Source organism: Xyrauchen texanus, chromosome 30 (genome assembly GCF_025860055.1).
Source record: "Xyrauchen texanus isolate HMW12.3.18 chromosome 30, RBS_HiC_50CHRs, whole genome shotgun sequence".
Lineage (NCBI taxonomy): Eukaryota > Metazoa > Chordata > Actinopteri > Cypriniformes > Catostomidae > Xyrauchen > Xyrauchen texanus.
In genome coordinates, this window is record NC_068305.1 from 15,845,083 (window position 1) to 15,860,343 (window position 15,261).

The window sequence follows — 15,261 nt, forward strand, 5'->3', positions numbered from 1 at the left end:
CAGAGTTTGAGACTCTTATGGGGCTTTTCCACTGCATGGTACGACTCGACTCTGCTCGCATTTTGGGAGTTTTCCACTGTGGATAGTACCTGGTACCTGCTACTTTTTTTAGTACCACCTCGGTCGAGGTTCCAAGCGAGCCGAGCTGATACTAAAATGCGATGTCAAAACTCTGCAGATCACTGATTGGTCAGAGAGAATCGTCACTACCAGCATCACTGGATTTTCGACACAGACCCGCTAGATTTAAAGTTAGCTTGCAGTATCATTTGTTCACGCGATTGTATGTTTTGTTACGTTAACTCTATACTCTGCTTGAAAGCTTCACTTTATTTAGTTGGCCAGCTACTGAAAAGCTTGCTTCTAAAACAACAAGGCTAACTTATCTGTTACACTTGTGTAAAATCACCATGCAACAACTGCTTTATGCAGCACAATGAGCTGGTAGCTAACGCTAGCGGTCGTGTTATTGTTTATTTTTTGTGTCGAATTTAAGATGATGTCACGGCAGTAGAGGCGGAACTAAACAGCAGTGGAAAAGCAAACTCAGAAAAGTAAAGCGAGTAGAGTTGAGTCGAGTTGAACCATAACGTGCAGTGGAAAAGTGCCATTAGTGGGACAGCCACTTCTTCCTCTGTGGGTTCCATAAGCTTTAGCAGTGTTCACTTGTCTGATAATGTATGGTTAAAGAGAAGTATATCCTTTTCTATATTAATCAGGCCACATATCTCTCTCTCTCTCTCACTCACTCACTCACTCACTCACTCACTATCTCTCTCTCTTTTTATCACTCAAACATCCTCACACACAGATATGAGGCTAAATATCTACTAAAGAACCTCCATCATTACATTAGCTACTGGATATTATACATGGCATTTTGATTAGCTATTCCATTCTCACAATTATGTTGCTAAAACTCAGATGGGTAATGATTCAAGTAGGAGTGTACTTTCAAACATTGACCTTTTTGATGATGGTGTACACATAAAGTACACTTAGTGGTTCCTGTCAGCACTTCCTCTGATAATTGTGAAACTATTGATTTATCAGCCCATTTCCTTTCTCTCACACAGCATTTTAGTGCTTATTGCACTTTTTCTTCAGTGGTCATCCATTTATGAACTCTCTCAGACCCACAGACTTTCTTTCTTTTGTTGATGTTTTTCCGATTGAAACAGGACATTTGTGCTGGACATATCATCCAACTTTTTTTTAATATCCAATCGGCTCAAATTACGACTATGAACATGATTTGCTAGTTGGTTGCAGCTGATATTATGGGGAGGGACATTCTCATTCTGAAGAGTATTTGATTGGACAAAAATCTGTGAAGTTCAAGATAAGTCATCAAAAGTTTGTTGTGTTTTCCCAAAAGAAGAAAAATGATGCGTATGTCTGCTGCTGTATATAGACTAAACATACAAAAAATGTACTTTCACCATCGTCCTTTTTTCTTAATTCTTCCATGTTCATACTACTCAAATCCCGTGGGTCCTTAAAAGGTCTTAAATTAACTTTTTAAAATGTAAGGCCTTAAAAAGTATTTAATATCTTCAGGCCCTAAAAAGTCTTTAATATCTTAAATAAATTTCAAGAAGACTTACATTTTGTTTGCTGAGGTATTACATTTTATAGAGGTGACACTTAAAACAGCAGAATTTTCAAGCGAGTCAAAATCATCTCTCTCTCTCTCTCTCTCTCTCTCTCTCTCTCTCTCTCGTCCATCCGTCATTTAGCAGCTAAAGCTTGAGTTTAGTGTGAGCACATGCAGGGAAGTGCATTTTTACTAAACTTACGATGTTAAACATGTATAAACCTTCATAAACTCATTAATCCGAAATGCAAATGCCGTTATTCTGCGTCTCTAACACTGTCGCTACTGCTTATAATCGACAAAGCGATCAGTGTTACAATTTGCAAGCGTGCAAGGTTGGAGCGGTCATTTGACGCCTTTCAAATCATGCACTTCCTTATTTCACATCACCTTTTACAATAATTGTAAAGCTACCAGAACTACTCAGCTGCAGAGTTACATCTGTTACGTATCTCATCTCCATCTTGGTAGAACTAGGGCTGCCAAAGCAATTGACACTCTTCTTCTCACGCTCTCACGCCACACGTCCCTTTTCTTACGCAGTGATAAAGAGCAAAGAGGACACTGACAGCGCACGGACAAGACAGAGCAGCCTTCATGATGCTGCCAGTTAGTCAGAACAATCAGGGGGAATGCAGCAGCACCGCATCTCTCCCTCTCCTTCTCTTTTATAATTTAATCTGTTAACATTTACAATGCATCTTGTCAATTTAAACATCCATTTTTAAGGTAACTGATGAGTTTTTATTTGAGATATTTCACAATTTTTTTTTTATTGTCTTCACTTACTTACCTTCATGCTGTTGCAAACTTGTATGACTTTCTTATTTCAGTGGATATCAAGAGGAGACATTAGGGAGTGCTGCACGATTAATCATATCGCAATCGCAATGTCAGCCTGTATGATTATATGACGGCAAAATGCTGCGATTTTATTAAATAAATAAGTGCATGTGTGGACGTGACGCCCATTTTCTACACAGCTAATAAAAAGATGACCAGTCTATATTGATGACACGCGAGATGAGAGGAGCACTGCAGCTCGAGTGTCTGATAGAAACACAGATCACAGCATGGCGATATATCTTTATTTCATCCTTAATTAAGCTTCAAATAATACGGGAGTGTGCCATGTAAATAAGCACAAACTCCAAAACTGTCATTCTCTGTGCGGTCAGAGCTGCTTCAACCAGTCGCAGAAGAGACCCAATCTGAGCGGGAGAGATTTAAAATTGCGCACTCTAACACGGAGACGCTCGTCTCTCACCACCGCTGTCTGCAGCTCGCAAAGTCATCATCATGATAAGATCAATCTTGTGTGAAAAATAACACTAAAATTACAACAACAATAATATATATATATATATATTAGACAAGATTGACAAATGCTTATCAATAATACTCTTATGGCTAAAATGTTTACAGTGTTCATTGACTAAAATATCAATATGACTAAATTTTACAAAAATTTCAACAGTTTTCCTTGACTAAATCTACATATAAAATGCCCAACAAAATGACTAAAAACAATAAATAGAAATAGGATAAGTTGACTAAATATGATAAAAACTAAAAAGGACATTTGACACAGGATTAAGACTAAGATTAAATAAAAAAAACAGATGACAATATTTACTCTAGTATTCAGTTGCCAGGTCATTAAGAGTTTATTAATGCAAAGCCAACATTTACATGTTTTTAACGTCACTTTTTTGATCAGTATGGTACCACCTCCGCCTCATTTTAAGCCAGGAAAAACTATGGTTATATGGCGATATTTTGACTTTAAGATAACCGACACTGAGCGGAGAGAGGTACTGTGCAAAATTAAAGTTGCTACATCACGTGGCAACACGACAAATTTATATCAAACGGCACAGAGAAAAGTAGAAAAGTGAGATTTCAGAAAATGATTCACACACTGGCAAGAGGTACCAGCGATAAGTAGAACTTTTTTGAAAGATGATTTGGAAATACCAGTTGTCATTTAACAAGCAAGCAAACAAACAAACAAACAAAAAACAACAGTTTTAGTGGTTTGAGTGAACCACACTTTTATATCCAGTTTCCTTTTCAAAAGAGTTTATACAAAGTACATGCTACATCCTGATTAAATGTCCCTGTTTGTTTGAACAATCTTATTTTCATGAAAATTTGTATGTTCTTATTTATTGTTCTATTTTATTTAGGTATAATATTGAGAAAATAACAAGTTTGCAGTAATGCAAAGATGTTATTATTTAATTTAGTAAAAATATAATTTGAATTTGAATACACTGTTCATTTATAGTGGTTTTTGTTGCTAGTTTGTGTTTGAGTTGAGACATTATCAATAATCTATTTGTGCATTGTCCTTGATAACCAAGCAAGTTGACTCATGATACCATTTGTTTATTATATTGCAAACGCATATCACAATATTAGCCTCAATAATCGCAATATGACATTTTCCCCAAATCGTGCAGCCCTAGTCACCATTCACCGTTCACATACATTGAATGAAAAACAAGATGCAGTGACAGTGAATGGTGACTGAGACTAAATATTTTGCTTAACATCTCCTTTTTTGTTCAATGGCAGAGAAAAACTCATTCAGACTCAAGGGTGAGCAGTGATAACAGAAATTTTATTTTTAAACAAACTGCTCTTTAACTACCTGTTAAAGTATTTGTTAAAGGTATCTACCAAGAAAAAAATATAAATGTTATTCAGCACATTCTAGACCTTATTCACAGCAGCTCCATATTTGATTTTTAATGACACTGACAACAAGGCTGTGTGGGATAGACGTACAGTCTCTTCAATGAGATGTACTGCAGTTTAAAGTGTTTTTGGATCGCTCCGTGTACAAAAATTTTAAAAAATATATTTTCAAGGACACTCAGTAGACAAACTCCAGACAACATAATTTGTGGAAAATCAGATGGGATCTAGGAGCTTTTTACAGATTTACACCGTATGTGCCATTGAAGAGATGGTAAGTCTATCCCTCGCCTCATTTCCATTCCCATTAAAACTCAAAGATGGCACTACTGTGAATAAGGTCTATAGACCAATCCTCTTATTTACAAAAATGTCAGCGCATGCGCAGTAAGTGGTGGCAGAAAGCCCATTGACTGTTGTTAGTTTTGACAGATTAGAGGATTAAACAAAGTTATGACTCAAAACCATCATAAATACAAACATATTCTTAGCTTTACAATTACTATAATTAAATATGTTGATAACAAACACGTAATCATGTTCGCTGCAAAGTTGTGATTTGAAATGATCTCCTCAGTCCAGTCAGCTCTGTTGATGATCTTGAAACCGCAGCAGTCAACAAGAACCCTCAAAATCATTTTTCAACAACGTAATCCATGCGCATGGTTTTTGCCACCACTTCCGTGTTTGATGTAAACGGTGATGTTGCCAAAGGATTGGTCTATTGTGTCACGTCTTGCTGGAAAGCAAGTAACTAAAGAATATTTATAAATAAAATAAACAAACTGATTCTATATTGGACTGTATTGTATGTTACAAGTTTATATTATGGCTGTTTATAAGCAGATATAGATTTTTTAACTTTACTTAAAGCATGCAAAGATCACTTATAATATGATAACATCATAAATCCTTTTGACTGTTGACACTATGCAGCACTTACACGATTAACGTCTGTTGCATTAAAATTGGATGTTGCTTGTGTTATAATGCATTATACTCTAAAATATATCTATGAATAGGGGAAGTCTTATAATGTGTTATAACTGTAGTTATTTATGAGAAGTTATAACTTATTATAAGGTATATTATAGACATGCATTTATAATGCCTTTACAATGCATTATAAATGTGGGCTTCAAAGAAAGTGTTACATAGTGCTTTATCCATTGAGCAACTGCTGTGCTAACCAGAACATTTCCTGTCACTAGGTAGCATATCACTAAAGTTGAGTTATTTTAACATGTAAAATTTTGTTGCGTTTTGTAGAGGATCCCTCTACTTGAAATATTTAAGTTGAAATTTCATGACAATTTTAGTAATTAAAAGAAAAATTCAAATTTCAAACATATTGAACCACTATCCGTGACTGAATCAAGTTTAGCCAAAGAGTATATTTTTGAGTGTGTATTTGGCATGCCAGCATTTCCTGTCACTAGCTAGCATATCACTTGAAGAGTTTTGTTTGAGTTATTTTTACATGTTAAAATTTGTTGCGTTTACTTGATTAAGTTAGGTTCCCTCTACTTATAGTGTTTAAGTTGAAATTATATGGTTATTTTAATTTAAGAAAATGTGAAACCACTGTCCATGATTGAATCAAGTTCAGCTTAAGAGTTTTTTTGAGTGTATCTGAGTTTATTCTGTCAACTTTTAGGATAACAATAGCAGATAATTGGCTTTAAAGCTGATTGAGAGACTAAAAGCCACGAAACACTTGTTTTACTTGTGTTTTTTAGGATATCATTCCATTTGGGAACAACCCGTTGTTCAGGTATGTGTTCGGCTGGATGGTTCCTCCTAAGATCTCTCTGCTGAAGCTTACTCAGGGAGAGACCATCCGCAAACTGTACGAGCAGCACCATGTAGTGCAGGACATGCTGGTCCCCATGAAGCACATTAAAACTGCCATCATACGCTTCCATGATGACATACAGGTGAGAAAATCAACAATACTCATGCTATACATTTATATAAATAGAGTATTACACACAAACAAGGGAGATGCACTAATGTTTAAATGATGTCTGATACAGACAACTGATAATTGTTCATTATAGCTGACACTGAAATCTATGCTGTTCTGTCTTTTTATTTAAAAATGGATCCTTAATCTAATCTTTAGTCTAAAATGTAACATGTCAAATCTTGTATTGGTTAGTAAGGGGTAATGTACAGCCAGCCATTTGTTATGTCAGTCAGTTGCAAAACAGTCAATCGCAAAATAAAACCTGGTTAACACGAAGCGTCAACCAGCTGACTGTACATTACCCCACTCATTACACGGCTACTAATCAAATAAATAAATACAATCACATAAAATATTGATTTGTGTTGAAATTATTTACATTTACATTTACATTTATGCATTTGGCAGACGCTTTTATCCAAAGCGACTTACAGTGCAATTATTACAGGGACAATCCCCCCGGAGCAACCTGGAGTTAAGTGCCTTGCTCAAGGACACAATGGTGGTGGCTGTGGGGATCGAACCAACGACCTTCTGATTAACAGCCCTGTGCTTTAGCTACTACGCCACCACCATCCCCAAATTATATAATTATGTGACAAGAAATAAATCACTGAACAGCTGAAATACACCTTCGGAATGTATCACAGTTCTGTTAGTGTTTATTTTGTAATTCATGAACGTCTGACTGCTCATTGTGCATCTTATTACAGGACTTCTTGCCAAATAAAGCTGTACATGCACATGAAATATTGATCTGAGTTGAAATTATTTTATTAACTTACTTGTAGAGAATGCACAATGATCCGAGAAGCAGGAAAGATGGCTCATAAATACCTGGATGAGAGATCAGATGCGTGGATGTACGGTTGTTACTGAAACATATCAGACCACTAGATAGCACCATTGAGCAATCAGAATTGAGTGTTCCAGAGAACCGTGTAATAATAATCAGTAATATACAGTAGAAAAGATGAAAGGTATTATCTACTTACAATATTGGCCAAATCAGACCAATAGCAATCATTTGAAAAACAATACTGGCCTATATCGTTATGGTCATGATGTACATAATATACATCCCTAACATAAACCTTAATACGTAAAAATAAAAAGTACTGCTATGCAGTGACACACATGAAAAAAATTACACAAGATTGCCCTTTCATTTAATTAAATTGCATTCATCTCAAATTCTTAGGCCTCCATCAAGAACTTTTGTTTTTTTTATTTGTGTTGTAGGTGTATCCTCTGTGGCTGTGTCCCTTTCTTCTGCCCAACCAGCCGGGAATGGTGCATCCTAAAGGAGCTGAAGATGAATTGTACGTTGATATCGGAGCATATGGGGAACCCCAAGTCAAACACTTTGAGGCCAGCGCTTCCACACGCCAGCTGGAGAAGTTTGTCAGAGACGTTCATGGGTAAGTTACCACTTTTCATCTGTTCATTGTTTGGTAAGACCATGTTCGTTTATGCACAGCTGGACTAAAATTTCTGCCCTAAATTTCAACATACCGGTAATCAGATTGTGAAATTCAGTAAATTTCTCACATTGTAGATTTAATAGGGTATTGTGTAACACAAGTCTCTGCCTTACGATTTGCTCCATCTCTAGATTCCAGATGCTTTACGCTGATGTGTACATGGATCGACAGGAATTCTGGGAGATGTTCGACGGCACATTATATCATAAACTCAGACAGCAACTTGACTGTAAAGATGCATTTCCTGAAGTCTATGACAAGATCTGCAAGTCTGCAAGACACTGAATTCAGCACATGTAAGCAATTGAATACTTGATAGAACTGAACAAGCCTTAAATTGGGGCAAAACCAAATGCTTCCAACTCTTAAAGGAATAGCCAGTTGAAATTCAGCCCTTTTTGTAATATACTGTATCTATATTTGAGATCAGTTAGCCAAATATAAAGGCCCTTATTTTGTTAAGGTGTTTTAAGACATGATTAAACAAACATTATATAATGATTAACGGATCAGTAGTTTATGTACAGTCAAATATGAATACTGGTATATGAATCAAAGTGTCACATGTAACCATTTTAATCTATGTTAACTAATTATCTTAACATAATTATTTTTGTTAATGTTATTAAAAAAAGTTGAAATTAAAATGGTTATTTTTGATGATTTAAAAAATTATATTCATCATTTTTTAGAAGTAAAAAAAATTAAGTTGTTCACTATTTTTCTACATTGTGAATGTTGGCTACCTCACATTTGAGTGTCTTAACAACACCAAACATAATGATTTAATTTTTAGGCATGTTCAAAGGAATATTTTGTCTACCAAACAACACTAAAGCACTTCTCAATATGAGTATGACACAAGTTGTGAATGTATTTGCCATTCATTTCTTAGTCAAATACAAACTACCTTTCAAAAGTTTTGAAACACTTACTCATTCTTTATTGTAATTATTATTATTATTATTTTTCACATTTTAGAATAATAGTAAAGTCATCAAAATAATGGAATAACATAAATGTAACTATGGGAATTATTTTGTGACTAAGAAAAATCCAAAACAAATCAAAACTGTGTTAAATTTTAGCATCTTCAAAGTAGTCAACCTTTGCCTAGAATTTGCAGACATGTACTCTTGAAATTTTTCAACCAACTTCTTGAGGAATCACCCTGGGATGTTTTTTAAAAGGCATTGAAGGAGTTCCCATAGTTACATCACTTCCCATCACTTATTGGCTGCTTTTCTTTATTATTTGATCCAAGTCATCAATTTCAAAAACGTTTTTTTATTGATTACATTTTTGTTTTATAATGAAATAAATTCATATAGTGGCACAATTATATTTTTGTCTACAAAACTAATTTCAAACATTTAAGCATACGCCTTCAGATCAAAAGATTTTTAAGTTTTCAGTCAAGTGTTTCACAACTTTTGACCAGTGGTGATGGAATGACTTTTGTCATTTGTACAATTACAGTTGCAGTCAGTCATAAGTTTACATACACTTGGGTTGAAGTCATTAAAATAATTTTTTTTAACCACTCCACAGATTTAATAGTAGCAAATTATAGTTTTGGAAATTAGTTTAGGACATTTTTGCATGACACAATTAAAGTTTCCAACAATTGTTTAGAGACAGATTGTTTAACTTTTAATTGACTATAACAATTCCAGTGGGTCAGAAGTTTACATACACTAAGTTAAGTGTGCCTTTTAAGCAGCTTGGAAAATTCCAGAAAATGATGTCAATCCTTTAGACAATTAGCTTCTACTAGGACTGTGGATGTATTTTAAGGCTCAGTGCCTCTTTTCTTGACATCATGGGAAAATCAAAAGAAATCAGCCAAGACCACAGAACAAAAATTAGTTGACCTCCACAAGTCTGGTTCATCCTTGGGAGCAATTTCCAAATGCCTGAAGGTACCACATTCATCTATGCAAACATTGCAAGTATAAGCACCATGGGACCATGCAGCCATCGTATTCGCTCAGGAATAAAATGCATTCTGTCTCCTAGAGATGAACGTAATTTGGTGCGAAAAGTGCAAATCAATCCCAAAACAACAGCAAAGGACCTTGTTAAGATGCTGGAGGAAACAGGTAGACAAGTATCTATACCCACAGTAAAACGAGTCCTATATCGAGATAACCTGAAAGGCTGCTCCAAAACACCCATAAAAAAGTGCACATGAGGACAAAGATCTTACTTTTTGAAGAAATGGCCAGACTGGTTCAAACTGACAAAGTCTACAGTAACTCAGATAACTTCTCTGTCCAATTGTGGTGAGAAGAATAGTTCTTGGCACTGTTTTGGCAGCACGAGGGGGACCTACACAATATTAGACAGGTGGTTTTAATGTTGTGTCTGATCGGTGACAAACTGACAAAAGTTTGGAATAATGTACAGATTTTGCTGTTTCGGTAATTGGTACTTTCATTCATCAAAGTAGCATTCAACTGATCACAAATTATAGTCAGGGCATTACTGATGAAAAAAATCTGTTTTGATCAAATTTAGCCAGGCCCAATTTCCTGCAGCCATCACTCCAACACCTTGTCCTTGAGTAATCATGATAAATTGCTAATTTGGTACTAGAAAATCACTTGCCATTATATCAAACACAGCTGAAAGATATTTGGTTAGTTAAATTAAGCTTAACATTGTTTTTGTGTTTGAGTTGCCACAGTATGCAATAGACTGGCATGTCTTAAGGTCAATATTAGGTCAAAAATGGCAAAAAAGAAACGGCTTTCTCTAGAAACTCAGTCAATCATTATTTTGAGAAATGAAGGCTATACAAAGCTTGAAATTGTAAAAAACTGAAGATTTCATACAAAGTTGTACACTACAGTCTTCAAAGACAAAGGAGAACTGGCTCTAACAAGGACATAAAGAGATGTGGAACACCAGATGTACAACTAAACTAGAGGATAAGAACATCAGAATCTCTAGTTTGAGAAATAGACACCTCACATGTGCTCAGCTGACAGCTTCATTGTTCTACCCGCTCAACACCAGTTACATGTTCAACAGTAAAGAGAAGATTCAGGGGTGCAGGCCTTATGGGAAGAATTGCAAAGAAAAAGTCACTTTTAAAACAGAAAACAGAAGAAAAGTTTAGAGTGGGCAAAGAAACACAGACATTGGAAAACAGATAATTGGAAAAGAGTGTTGTGGATCTTAACCACATTGAGCTTTTGTGTAATCTCCAGTGCTCCCAGTCCATCTCTGGGAACCACTAATTTTGTTCTTCTTTGGTTGTACATGGTAATTGCTCTAATTGTATGCCCAGAACAATCGTTAAGCAAAGCAGCGAGGCAACAAAGGTGAAAGCACACCAGAGAATAACCCTGTCCTTTGCTCAGTCACACCTATTAATCACAGACCAACGGCATGTTGTACACTAATTAATCCACTAGTTTGAACATGCCCTGTGAAGAGAAAGTTTATGTAGAGACTGTGAATGTTATGCTTATTTTCTATGATATTTAAATGTATTTTAGTAAATAATGAGAGGAGTTTTTAAATAATAATTATAAACACACATAGAAAACATCCATATACTGTATAAAGAATAACCTGGCCGCATGGGTTCCAAATAGGGCCCCTAAAATGCATTTTTTAATCACCTAAGAAAGAGAGGAATTCAAAACAAATATAAAACATTAAAGGAACATGCAGCAAGTTTCTCCTCATTTAAGTTGTATTTAATAAAAAATCAATTGTGATTTTGAAGCGTATGTATATATTCATGACCACTCACATGATATAAAGACTCCAGCCATATCAGTTACCTTATAAAAGCTGTGTTATTCTACATGGAGAGGGCCCTCTCATGGGGGCTGCCATGTTAAAATCACATGACCAGCTCAATCTCAGTAACTGCCCAGTTATAGGACACTCACTCATGGATTAAATTAAACATAGTTGACAATGGCCTTGCTTACTGAGATTTGGTACATTCACACCACCAGGTGTTAGTTTAAGTCTAAAATGACATGCATAAAAAAAAATACTGAGTGGGGGTGGAGGGGGTCCCCTTCAGCATATCGCAGCGCAACTTTTCTGACCTCTTCAGCCAGATGCGGATCATTCGGCATAACACAGCAGCCTGTTTCAGCTCAAAAGAAGAAATTACAGAATTACAGCCTCAATCACATTCACTTTCATTGTATGTAAAAGATGACTGAGGCCAACATACACCATATATTACATAACATCTTATATATTACATCATAAGTCATATGGGTTTGTAACACATAAAGGGTCAATAAATAATGACAGAATTAATATTTTTGGGCAATCTATCCCTTTAACTCACGTGAAATTGTATACATACGTCATTCGCCCGTGTGTGTCACGTCATATCCGTACACAGAAAATAAGCTCTAGCATGTGTATGGGAGTAGCTGAAGCTGAAAGTTTGTTGCCACAAAGACCGAGAAAAAATTCTGCAAAATTTACCATGTATAGTTCAGTACGGCAAACCTCTGAGAAATCACTGGTTGTAAAAACAAAGAAACCCCGAACAGAGCAGAGTCTACAAGCAAAATAATAAAGAGTCCGTAATAAAACCTGAATCAACATCGGCTTGGCTTTTCAGAGGTGGCGACAACTCCAAGATCTGAAAGGATTTAGGTAAGATATTTTATTGATATGGTTTATGTATAGTTGTGTAATCACACACACAAATGTCTGTATGTGAAAACACTGCAGTGAAAGCAATAATTCTACTTTAGTTAGTGCAGAAATTTTCACTTGTTAGCACACGTGTGTATTTTACTTCATAACAATCATTTTTGTCAATTAATCCTTTAGTCCTAGGCTTGCCAAGGATATGTGAGTTTTGAAATTATATTGACCACTGGATGGTTACAATGACAATTTATAAATTAGTTATTGCCATGGTCTATTTAGCCAGAATATCCTGCAGTTATAAAAACTTTACAACGTTTGACCTTAACAGACTAGCAATCGTTATGTCTAATGCTCACGAACGTTCCCAAACTTTTGTAACGTCATATATTTCAAAACATCAATGTTTCCAATAAGTCAAAACAACAGCATAATGGGGCTTTTCCACTGCACGGTACAGCTTGACTCGACTTTTCTCTCTTTTTGAGGGTTTTCCACTGTGGATAGTGTCTGGTACTCTTTTTTTAGTACCACCTCGGTCGAGGTTCCAAGCAAGCCCAGCTGATACTAAATGTGATGTCAAATCATCACTACCAGCGTCACTGGATTTGCGACACGGGACATCAACCCGGTAGTTTTAAAGTTACCAATAGTGATAGCAGTATAATTTTTTCACACGTCTTTCGAATTGTGAAAAGAAATGGTTATGTGCAAAACCACGCCGTGGTCAATAAACGAGGTGCAGACGTTCCTCTCATTAGCGACGAACGAAAAGACGCGAAACAAAAAAGTCTTTCAGGAAGTGTCTCAGCTGTTGGCCGCACATGGCTACCACCGGATCTACCAACAGTGCAGGGAAAACTAAAAAAAAGTCACACAAAAAAAGTGACTCCAACAGAAGAAAGTGGATGTGGGTCTACCAAATGGACACTATGTATTGCAATAGACCTGCGAGCAATGGGAAGGGGAGTCACTTCACTTCTTGTCACCTAACTGGCTCATATTACACACAAAAATGATCTTTTACCACCACCAGCTGGATAACATACAGTGGGTACGGAAAGTATTCAGACCCCCTTAAATTTTTCACTCTTTGTTATATTGCAGCCATTTGCTCAAATCATTTAAGTTCATTTTTTTTCCTCATTATTGTACACACAGCACCCCATATTGACAGAAAAACACAGAATTGTTGACATTTTTGCACATTTATTAAAAAAGAAAAACTGAAATATCACATGGTCCTAAGTATTCAGACCCTTTGTTCAGTATTTAGTAGAAGCACCCTTTTGATCTAATACAGCCATGAGTCTTTTTGGGAAAGATGCAACAAGTTTTTCACATCTGGATTTGGGTATCCTCTGCCATTCCTCCTTGCAGATCCTCACCAGTTCTGTCAGGTTGGATGGTAAATGTTGGTGGACAGCCATTTTCAGGTCTCTCCAGAGATGCTCAATTGGGTTTAAGTCAGGGCTCTGGCTGGGCCATTCAAGAACAGTCACGGAGTTGTTGTGAAGCCACTCCTTCGTTATTTTAGCGGTGTGCTTAGGGTCATTGTCTTGTTGGAAGGTGAACCTTCGGCCCAGTTTGAGGTCCAGAGCACTCTGGAGAAGGTTTTCATCCAGGATATCCCTGTACTTGGCGATTCATCTTTCCCTCGATTGCAACCAGTCAGTCCTGTCCCTGCAGCTGAAAAACACCCCCACAGCATGATGCTGCCACCACCATGCTTCACTGTTGAGACTGTATTGGACAGGTGATGAGCAGTGCCTGGTTTTCTCCACACATACCGCTTAGAATTAAGGCCAAAAAGTTCTATCTTGGTCTCATCAGACCAGAGAATCTTATTTATCACCATCTTGGAGTCCTTCAGGTGTTTTTTTAGCAAACTCCATGCAGGCTTTCATATGTCTTGCACTGAGGAGAGACTTCCGTCGGGCCACTCTGCCATAAAGCCCTGACTGGTGGATGGCTGCAGTGATGGTTGACTTACTACAACTTTCTCCCATCTCCCGACTGCATCTCTGGAGCTCAGCCACAGTGATCTTTGGGTTCTTCTTTACCTCTCTCACCAAGGCTCTTCTCCCCCGATAGCTCAGTTTGGCCGGACGGCCAGCTCTAGGAAGGGTTCTGGTCGTCCCAAACGTCTTCCATTTAAGGATTATGGAGGCCACTGTGCTCTTATGAACCTTAAGGGCAGCAGAAATGTTTTTGTAACCTTGGCCAGATCTGTGCCTTGCCACAATTCTGTCTCTGAGCTCTTCAGGCAGTTCCTTTGACCTCATGATTCTCATTTGCTCTGACATGCACTGTGAGCTGTAAGGTCTTATATAGACAGGTGTGTGGCTTTCCTAATCAAGTCCAATCAGTATAATCAAACACAGCTGGACTCAATTGAAGGTGTAGAACCATCTCAAGGATGATCAGAAGAAATGGACAGCACCTGAGTTAAATATATGAGTGTCACAGCAAAGGGTCTGAATACTTAGGACCATGTGATATTTCAGTTTTTCTTTTTTAATAAATGTGCAACAATTCTGTGTTTTTCTGTCAATATGGGGTGCTGTGTGTACAATAATGAGGAAAAAAATGAACTTAAATGATTTGAGCAAATGGCTGCAATATAACAAAGAGTGAAACATTTAAGGGGGTCTGAATACTTTCCGTACCCACTGAATGTAATGTAACAAAAAAATAGAAACATTGATTGGAAGTTTTGATTTCTGTGTCTCAAAATCTAGCGAGCTACCTACATAGACAGCATTTTGGGCATCACAGGCCCATTCGCTTTTGTGTCTTTTCTATAATCTACTGATTATTTTAGTGTTCTACGGAGGCACAGAGCCACTGAGCCGCAGCAAAAATTGGCT

The 15,261-nt window shown here is 36.7% G+C and overlaps 1 protein-coding gene across 3 annotated transcripts in view; it reads left to right on the forward strand.

Moving 5' to 3' along the window:
- Nucleotides 1-15,261, forward strand: part of LOC127624318 (delta(24)-sterol reductase-like) — a 35,465-nt gene that overhangs the window by 12,106 nt on the left and 8,098 nt on the right. For 2 of the 3 annotated variants that reach the window (XM_052099097.1, XM_052099098.1), the window contains exons 7-9: nt 6,040-6,237; nt 7,512-7,690; nt 7,885-8,049. In XM_052099097.1, the coding sequence (XP_051955057.1) occupies nt 6,040-6,237; nt 7,512-7,690; nt 7,885-8,038 (531 nt within the window). In that variant the 3' untranslated portion in view covers nt 8,039-8,049. Of the gene's footprint in view, nt 1-6,039; nt 6,238-7,511; nt 7,691-7,884; nt 8,355-15,261 lie in introns of those variants that run through there. The other variant, XM_052099096.1, reaches the window with a different exon arrangement.